General features: G+C 34.1%; 1 protein-coding gene across 1 annotated transcript in view; it reads right to left on the bottom strand.

Annotated features, from left to right (window-relative positions):
- LOC107719234 (inactive heparanase-2-like) overlaps positions 1-10,275 on the bottom strand; it is a 79,667-nt gene that overhangs the window by 17,377 nt on the left and 52,015 nt on the right. Inside the window, exons 7-9 of the mRNA XM_016526611.1 lie at positions 3,989-4,082; positions 2,065-2,171; positions 880-994 (exon numbers count right to left, since the gene is read on the bottom strand). Coding sequence (XP_016382097.1) covers positions 880-994; positions 2,065-2,171; positions 3,989-4,082 — 316 coding nt within the window. The remainder of the gene's footprint in view (positions 1-879; positions 995-2,064; positions 2,172-3,988; positions 4,083-10,275) is intronic.

A 10,275-nucleotide genomic window follows, 5' to 3' on the forward strand; every position in this document is an offset into this window, starting at 1 on the left:
TATATATATATACATAATTGATGGTGAAAATATACATTTACCAATACATTATATATATTTAAAGAACTGTTAAAAATAAAAAAAAATCAAAGCAGCTGGCAGAAGTACTGTAAAGAGTTTGTAAAAATAAATAAATAAATAAATAAATAAAATCTGCAAAACCAATAAGAAAATGCTGTACATGTACTAATAAGAATCATGATGTACCATGTGTCTGAGCTATGAAAACACCCACAGAACATATGGGTAAAAGTTTCGTTTAGTCATGGTCTTTTATACGGGTTCTCAAATCAAATTGAAATTTAATTGAAGTCTTCTGTCTGTCCTGTCTCCAGGGGGCTGACCTGCGGACACTGTGAAAGAGTGAGGTTTACATAATTCAGGATGAAGTTGGCAGCGGTCTGGAGGGTGGGGATACCTGTGGAGTGTCCTCGGCTCAGGTTGCAGTGCTGTCAGCATCGGCTGTTCCACACAGTGGGGCACACATGTAGAGGGGATGGGAGACAGGTGACACTGTCTCAGGCTTGAATTTCAGTGCAGTTCGCCTCAGCTGCCCAGTATTCAACACCACAAAACACCTTTCATCTTGGCTAATAGGTCCCACGGGAAAAGCCATAAGGTGCCTGAGCCACATGCTAAAGACCAATTCCAAACACTTCATGTCGGAAAAAACTACGCCCAGGTCATTTTTACGTATGCGTTTTAGGTGGTTTTACAATACGGTAACGAGCATACCAAACAGATAACTGCATATGGTGTTAATTTGCGTAACCTTTAGTGCGTGTGGTACATGACTTGAATCCGTCTGCAGGTAATGTCTGAGTGTTAAAGAGCTTTGACTGCTTTTGATTTGGGTTCTGTTTACGTGCTTAAACTTACAGGTAAAGGGTTGAAGTGCTGGTCGACGAGGTGGTTATATCCATAATCAAAAAAAGAATGTCGGAGTACAACATCAATCCCATGAGCTGCAGCGATACCAAGAGTGTTGAGCCACCTGAAGCGAGCAAAAAAAATTGAGAACATTAAGAATGCAACAGAATTTAACAATTTGTCAGGTTTTTTGCATTTTTCCACAGACAACTTTAATCAGTTATGTCACCAGTATTTCAGTATTTAAAAAGCCATTTCTACTGGAAAAAGAAACACATTTGAAAAACACAGCCTTGAGGTGTAGTGGAAATCAAGTGTATAATACAGGTTGTTCAAGGCAAATGAGCACTTTGTATTAAATTATCCAAAGAAGGCCATTCAAATATATAAGTGGGTTGGACTGAGCTTCATGTGGCCTGAATAAGTGCTTTGACATAAATTGTAATGCTCAATGTGGTTGAGAGGTGTTTTTCAACATGTCACAACTTACGTTCACTGTTATATAGTATATTATAGTATATATACACTATATATAGTATATATATATAATATTATATATAGTATATATGTGACTCTGGACCACAAAACCAGTCGTCGCTTGGGTATATTTGTAGCAATAGCCAAAAATACATTGGGTCAAAATTATTGATTTTTCTTTTATGCCAAAAATCATTAGGATATTAAGTAAAGATCATGTTCCATGAAGATATTTTGTAAATTTCCTACTGTAAATATATTAAAACTTAATTTTTGATTAGTAATATGCTTTATTTATTCAGCTTTCAGATGATGTATAAATCTCAATTTCGAAAAATTGACCCTTATGACTGGTTTTGTGGTCCAGGGTCACATATAGTATATTGCAAATATTTCTGTAAAACATCTCATCTTAACAGCAACTCAGCAATTAATGCTTTGCAGACTGTTACAGATCATGCTTTTTTTTTTTTTAGACATAAACATTTAGGTAAGCTCAATCATAATTAGTTGAAATCCTATATGTAATGCAAGTGATGATATTTTTTATATGGAGAGATTATGGCAAATTACTGAAGAATAATAAAGAACATTACATGAGGAAGTAATCTGATATGCTGTACTGACAGAGTGTAGATCACAATGATTAATCAGAGATATAAACAAACTGATCATCAAAATAGTTAATTGCAGCCCCTATGAAGATACTTCACTTACAGAAAACCAGCAGCAAATGTGTCAGATATATTATTGGTTCCCCCTGCCCAAGCCGGACCAACTCCACCCAGCCACACACGCTTCTCTGGAGCATGAGTTTGAACAATCTGAAAGAAAACAAAGAAAAAGCTTTATCAGATGAAACACCATCCATAACTGAGTAATGGACAGTTGTGCACGTTTTATTCTTGCATATTGAAGACTTTTGGCTAGTCTGATCCACTTAAACAAGATGAGACCATCTGACTGATTTTACAGTGACCAACCTGTTTGTTTGTTTTAGGCTGGTGAATGTGAAATCCAAAATACAGTACTGTTTTTCGAAAGAAATTAATACTTTTATTCATCAAGGATTCATTAAATTGATCAAAAGTGACAGCAAATACATTTATTATGCTACAAAAGATTTCCATTTCAAATAAATGCTGCTTTGAATTGATCAAAGAATCTTGAAAAAAACTGTATCACAGTTTCCACAAAAATATTAAGCAGCACAACTGTTTTCAACAGCTAATCATAGGAAATGTTTCTTGAGCAGCATATCAGCATATCAGAATGATTTCTGAAGTATCATGTGACATTGAACACTGGAGTAATGGCTGCTTTGCCATTACAGGAATTCATTATATTTTAAAATATATGAAAACATAAAACGGTTATTTTAAATTGCAATAACATTTCACAATATGACTGTTTTTATAGTATTTCTGATCAAATAAATTCAGCCTCGGCCAGAATAAAAGACCTGTTTCAAAAATACTTACCCCAATGTTTTGAATGGTAGTGTAGCTAAAAATAATGAACAAATAATTACATTTATTAATAAAAATATATATACTATTGAAAATTAATAACAAATGTTGGTTCTCTTTTAAAAGCCAGGTACCAAAAACATATTTTTTCCCATGCAGCTGACTGATAATAATCTGCATCCTGACTCCTGTTTTTGTGCTCAATATAAATCAGACTGTCCATCAATAGTCCGTGGGCATGATTTGAGATGAGATCCCAACTCTGCAGCACAATACACAACCGACTGCCGTCCAGCTGCAAGGTCAGAGTCTGGTTATAATAGAACACATGTTGGGTATTAAGGCATATTCCATAATAAGCCAAAGAAAGCCTCTCATACTCTCCACTTCTGATTCAGACACACTATGAACCTCAGGACCTGCTGTAGACAATGACAGCCAGAGAATCAATGCTAAAGCATAAATTGCCTCTCAAAATCTGTAAACTGTCACAGACAGCGAGAAGGGTCTGCAGATCCACTCCAGAAAAAAAAGATTATTGATTTTATGTTAAATGACCTTCGGATTTGAAGTTTAGAAGTGGAGTTAGCACTTGTTCATCTGACATCACACATGTATTAGGCTCTAATCACCATCCCACTGGGTTTGGGAGTGAACAAAACTTTGGCATCTTTTGTTTGATATTTGTGAGGAAGGCCAGTTTTCCCCCTCGTTCACTTTCAGGGGAACACTGGACCAGATGTGTGAGTTTGAGATAGATAAAACAGGAGAGCTGTGTATTTATAGATTGGGCCTCCTGAGGGAAGCCTTAAATGTTGTGAAACCTGGCACTGCTTATTAGACCAAAAGGGGACTGTTCCCAGAGCAGCTGAGACATCATAAGGCTGAGGGGGGAACTTGTAAATTGTAAACCCAATCAAACGCTTTCCTCCTTTACTGTGCCCTGACCCACGCTCCCTTAACGGTAGGCCACCTATCAGACCGGAGACAGCTTGTTTGGATGGTGCAGCTGAGGACAAACCCGGGGCCCTTGAGGTAAACACAGTTAATGAGCACTGGAGGGACTTGCTCACTCTCACAACAACAACCTTAACACATATTAGCACATCTCGGACCTACACATTCAAAAACAAAAAGATATTAGGCTGGGTGTCTTTAAAAAAACACCTTACCTTTAACACCTTGGTAATCTGCTCAGACAGGGTGTCCAGAAGTCTTGTCTTCAAGAAGTCTTCCACTTTGGTCACCCGCCTGTCAATGTAGTAACTGCACACATGAGAGAACATCACTGTAAGAGTTATGAAATATTATTTATTCAATTGAATTAAAAATATATGTATATTAATTTATGCAACATTTCTTTCTGGTCCTCAAATCTGATGGGCTGAGAGCCTTTTCCAGCGGTGCGATATTCTAGTGATAACAGAACTCCAACTATTTAACCGTTTGTATCACTCTGCTTGCAGCACTTCTCACAGCGAGGCTATATTTATTTGATCAAAAATAGTAAAAACAGACATTTTGTTCAATACTATTACAATTTAAAGCAGTTTTTGTTTAATTGTTATATGATTTAATGAAATATGAAAATTTCTTGATGAATAAAAGTATTAATTTCTTTAAAAAAAACATATTAACCTAGATTCTTTATAATATGTATTATATAATATATAAATTTTGTTGTATTTTATATAAAACAGAGAACGTTTTCGTAGCAGCTATTCGATTATATTGATATTCTAGTGATAACAGAACTCCAACTATTTAACCGTTTGTATCACTCTGCTTGCAGCACTTCTCACAGCGAGGCTGTATTTATTTGATCAAAAATAGTAAAAACAGACATTTTGTTCAATACTATTACAATTTAAAGCAGTTTTTGTTTAATTGTTATATGATTTAATGAAATATGAAAATTTCTTGATGAATAAAAGTATTAATTTCTTTAAAAAAAACATATTAACCTAGATTCTTTATAATATGTATTATATAATATATAAATTTTGTTGTATTTTATATAAAACAGAGAACGTTTTCGTAGCAGCTATTCGATTATATATACATACATCTCTATATATATATATAAGTGGAGATATCTATATCTATAAGTTGATATATATGTTTTATATACAGTGTGTGTATATATATATATATAATATATATAATGAAAATAATATTTATAATAATATAATATATAAATTAGACAATATATAAATAATGAAATAATTAGATATATTTTTGTGTATTAAATATGTGTGTGTGCACTATTACAGATTATATGTATAAACTGATTTTCTTTTCTCAAGCTACACAGACTATACTGTAATTCGACAACAGTATCAAAATATTGTCCCTCAAAAAAAAAAAAGTTACTGGAATAACATCAGATAAAACAAAAATGACAACGCTATCAATCTTAATGTTACCAGTACAATATGAAATAACACAATCCACATTTTCCCACTTCATTGAGCAAAGTTCAAAATATAAATTAAAGGCATTAAAAGGCCAGTCTGCAGGTTTATACACAAAATAACTAACAGATTGAGCCCATGAATTATATTAAGATGTAAAAGCAGACAGCGGTGACAAGAGACAGAGCTCTTTCTGGTCAAAGAGCCGTTGCAGTGAGCGAGTGAATGAGTGAGCGAGCGAGTGTGTGTGTGTGTGTGAGAGAGAGAGAGAGAGAGAGAGAGAGGAGTTTGGGATGAAGTAGCTGTTGGCTGGCCATCTGGAGGAGGGTGTGAAAAGAGGGCCTCAATGAACTGCACCATTTTCAAGCAATATGTCTGAAGATCTTGACGTATCTGAAGGAAAAGTGGTTCTCTGTGGACACTGACCCTCAAAATTTATAGTCTCTATGGGATTAAAGCTGCACAACTCTTGAGGCAACAAATCTTCATTATCTTTAGACCTCAAACAGCAATGAACAACTCTCAACCTCCCTAACATTATATTTAGCTAATGTGTCTTCCAAGGTGTTTTAGATTCTGCTTGTAAGGTACATTCTCAACAACTGACTTCTGAATTTAGCATTCAAAACAGAAGAAACGTCTGGAGGAGGAGTGAAATAAAAGCGCATCTGTTTCATGGAAGACAGAGAACCCTAATGTAAGAGATAAAGAATAAATTAGATGAAGGTTTTGTTACTCAGAGGCTTTTCTTTCATAGCACAGGACACTTAATTGAATTCTTATGTTATATTAACTTTGTTTCAGACGCTTCCTCTAAAATTCCTTATAAAAAAATTCCATCATTCTGTAATAGTATAAAAAAGTATAAAGGTTATAATATTTTCAACACCGAGAATAATAAAAAGTGTTAATCAAATCAGTATATTAGAATGATTTCTGGAGGATCATGTGACTCTGAAGACTAAAGCAATGACTGCTGAAAATTTAGCTTTGCCATCACAGGAATAATTTGCATTAAGATTAAAAATATACATAAAATAAAAAAAAAATTATAAAATATTTTAAATATTAAATGGTGTAGAAAGACACAATTAATTAATTGCATCACAATTAATTACATCACAATTAACAAAGAAACAGCAGGTAACACATTAATCTAAAAGTGCATTTTTTAAGTGGAATGACTTCAGTTGTATTTACACTTCAATAATCTTTATTTACAACTTTGAAAAATATTTTTTTTACAGTGTAAAAGAGCCACAAGAGCTGCTTAAATAACTTGTGAGGGCTCTTATTCCTGGAATCTTCCTTTACTCTAAAATGATAATTGCGCATCAGAACGTGTGAGCGCATATGGCTTCAGTTTGACTGAGTAGGTGCTTTTATGAAATCCTCCTCTATGACACCCTTTCCCACTTCCGTTTCCTTTAATCAGGGTTGACCTCTAGATTAATGAGTCTGTTTAGGCCACCCTCTCTCTGCAGACGCAGGGGGCCTTCTAATTGAGGGAGAATTGCAAACTTGTTTATGCCCTTATAACTTTTAATGACCGCAGCTAGTGCATGCACTTGATAAAACACTTCTCATTAGTGAATAATTCAAAGCCACTCAGCATGGAACTAATTAAAGTCATTGAAAGCACATCCAGCCGCCATTGTGCTGGGAGATAAAAGAAAGCCACTAATGAGCTCGTTTCTGATTATTAAGGTTCGCCATATTGCAATGCAGTGTTGAGCAAGTCAAGCAATTTCTGAGTGAGGGGTTATAAAGCGACAGCCCATCTGAAGGCAAACTCAACAAGAACGAGATGTAAAAAAGTAGCCTTGCATATTTCGCTGAAGCTCTCTGAACACAGCATCTGTGTTTTCTCATGCTATCACACAGGAAAAACTCTAGCTGACCTGGAACTTGCCTTGTCTCTCTGCAGCAGTCAGCAGAGACTGCTCGGGTCAGACTCGGCAATAAAGCACACAACAGTATCTCATGTCCAGACAAGCTTTTTTAGGGCTCAACAATACAGTTTTTTTTTATTATTATTATTTTGATGGCCCAATCAGGCCAGTAGTTCAGATTTGGGTCCGAGCACAAAAAAATAGCAAAAATAAACAAATAAATATATAAATTGTTTTTATTTACGTAAGTAATTTAAGTAATTTTCTTTACAAAACTGCACACAAAAGTGTATAATTTAATGAAAAAAATAGATGACATTTTCTTAATGTCTCTTAATGTTAAAATGGCCCCCATTATTGCTAATTAAAGTGTTTAATATTAAAATAAAAAAATAAATAGAAACAATTAAACTAAAGCAAAATTAAAATAGAAAGATAAATTAAAATCTTTACTTTTGTCTGCAATTTTGTAAAAAAAAAATCATTATCAGCGAATGAAATATATTGAAATTCATTCAAGTCATTTTGTTTGTTTTTTAGTAAGCTAATGTAAGGGGAGGACAAATATACAGTTGTCAAAAAAGGGATAAAGAGCTGTTTGCATTACTTTTGTAAAGAAAATGTAACATTTAAAGGGGTCATCGGATGCCCATTTTCCACAAGTTGATATGATTCTTTTGGGTCTTAATGAAAAGTCTGTAACATAGTTTGGTTAAAATTTCTCAATGGTAGTGTAAAAAACACCTTTTTTTACCCTGTCAAAAACAGCTCTTTTCAAAGCAAGCTGTTTTGTAGCATTTTCCTTTAACCTTCGAAAACAAATGTAATCCACTGCGTCTTCAGCGGCTCAGATGTCGGGAGTAAATGATGACTGCTATGTTCATTATTACATCCGACAACAGAACACCTCAATCGCTTAGGAGTCATGCATGTGGCATCCGATTACATCCTTAAATTATTTGTTGTAACTTTAACTTACTAAATGAAAAATGTCTTTACAAAAAGTTACAACAAATAATTTAAGTATTTAATTAGCAAAATAGTTAAACAAAGTGACAGCTATACGTTCATAAAACACACTTTATCCCAGATTGCTTATTTATCATTTTGAAGCCATTCTAGCTTTTGTTGACTATTCCAAATCATTCACAATTCAGGCAAAACTTTATCTCTCTCAGCCAACTAACTTCTTCCTTGAAAACATATTTAAATTAATATCATTCAGTTTCAACATTCAGTACTTCACAGAAAAATGGGCAAGCAACAGTTTAAACAACTGGCCCAAAACTCTCTCACACTCTTGACACCGAGCCATCAGAGCCAGCCAAACATCCAGCTATCCAGACTTTCAGAAATTCAAAAATTCATGCAACATTCAGAGCTGTATCTGCCATAATCAGTGAAAATAAACTTGGGGAAGTTCCACAGTAGTACACACATAGTTCACTGTTAACCCCGATAACAACTTCCTTTCCTAAAATTAATGATCTGATATCTGGCATTACCTCATTTTCAGGTCTAATGCGTCAAACTGGAAGTTAGAGCTAGACTTAGAAGTGCAATTTGTCCATGTAAAACAACTCTATTTTAAGGATCTGGAAATCTTTTGATTATTGTTCGTTTTACTCTTAGTTGACTTTTATTTTGAAGGTCTTGATTCATGTTCCCAAATTTTTTTTCCGAAATGCAGGTGAATGAATGAACATGGCACCACCCAAGAAGGGCTACATAGTTAATGCTAAACATTAATTTTTTTTGCAAATACAACGCGTAAATCAGACTGCATTATTCGAAACCTGTTTGTTCCAAACCAGCCAAGTGCATAACAAATGGTGACTGATAATCACACAAAACAAAGGGAATCATTGCATCACATAATTTATCCTCCACAATGTGGTTGCCAGAAGACCACTGTGCTGACAATGAACACCTGCCAAGCTAACCGTAGCATTGCAATTTTGTTTCTATACACGTCATTTTCCAAGCACTGGGAATGGGCTGGTTTTATAGTCAGGGAAATAATGTTAGAAAAACCCACATCTGACTAATGAAGGCAGCAGAACTACTCTAGAACTAATGAGGACACACTTGGATACAATCAGGGTTGGGCTAGGGAACAAAGACATGACAACAACATAAAACATGAAGTTCAAAATAAAAGTCATCGGCAAACTAAAAGAAAGACAAGAGATGCCCATTTCCTTAAACGCCACAAACACTTCTAATCAAATCCATTTCAGTCTCTGATGGACAGACACAACAGCTCAATTCACTGTCTAAGTAGAAAACACACAGACCTCGCTTTCATTAGAAGTTAATAGGATAGAGGGGTTAGAAATAAGTGGTTATTTAGAGATGAATACCTTTAGCCTTAGGAGAACAGCTGCTCTAATCCCTGAAAAGAGTCTTTACCGTTTTGTCACACAGGTGCAGCGTAACTGATCTCACTTAGTAAACCTACCATATTACTCATATATTGTGCGCAAATGTGAAGTATTTATATTTATGTATATATACATATTTATATACTGTATGTATATATTATATACACTATCATTAAAACGTTTCAGGGGAAGTGAGTTTTTTATTTTTTATTAATTAATAATTTTATTCAGCACAGGTGCATTAAATTAATAAAATGTGGCAATGAAGACAATCATAATGTTACAAAAATATTTCTATTTCAGATAAACACAGTTCTTTTGAACTTTAATTCATCCAAGAATCCTGATAAATAATGTATCACGGCTTCCACAAAAACATTAAGCCGCACAAGACTGATAATAATAAGAACACAAATCAGCATATTAAAAATAACTTCTAAAGGATCATGTGAGTAATGGCTGCTTAAAAATTCATTTTAAATGATATCAAAATAGAAATAAGTTACTCTACATTGTAATAATATTTCACAATACTACTGTTTTACTGTATTTTAAATTTATTTATTTAAAAAATATTTCAGATTATTTAGCTTTACTGTATTTTTCATTTATTTAGCAGCCGTTTGTATTTTTTGCAGCTTTGGTGAGCACAAGAAACTTCTTTCAAAAACATAATAATAATAATAATAAAAACAATCTTACTGACCCTAAACTTTTTAAACACACACACACACACACACACACACACACACACACACACACACACACA

This window comes from Sinocyclocheilus rhinocerous, unplaced genomic scaffold (genome assembly GCF_001515625.1).
Source record: "Sinocyclocheilus rhinocerous isolate Xijiao unplaced genomic scaffold, SAMN03320098_v1.1 scaffold513, whole genome shotgun sequence".
Lineage (NCBI taxonomy): Eukaryota > Metazoa > Chordata > Actinopteri > Cypriniformes > Cyprinidae > Sinocyclocheilus > Sinocyclocheilus rhinocerous.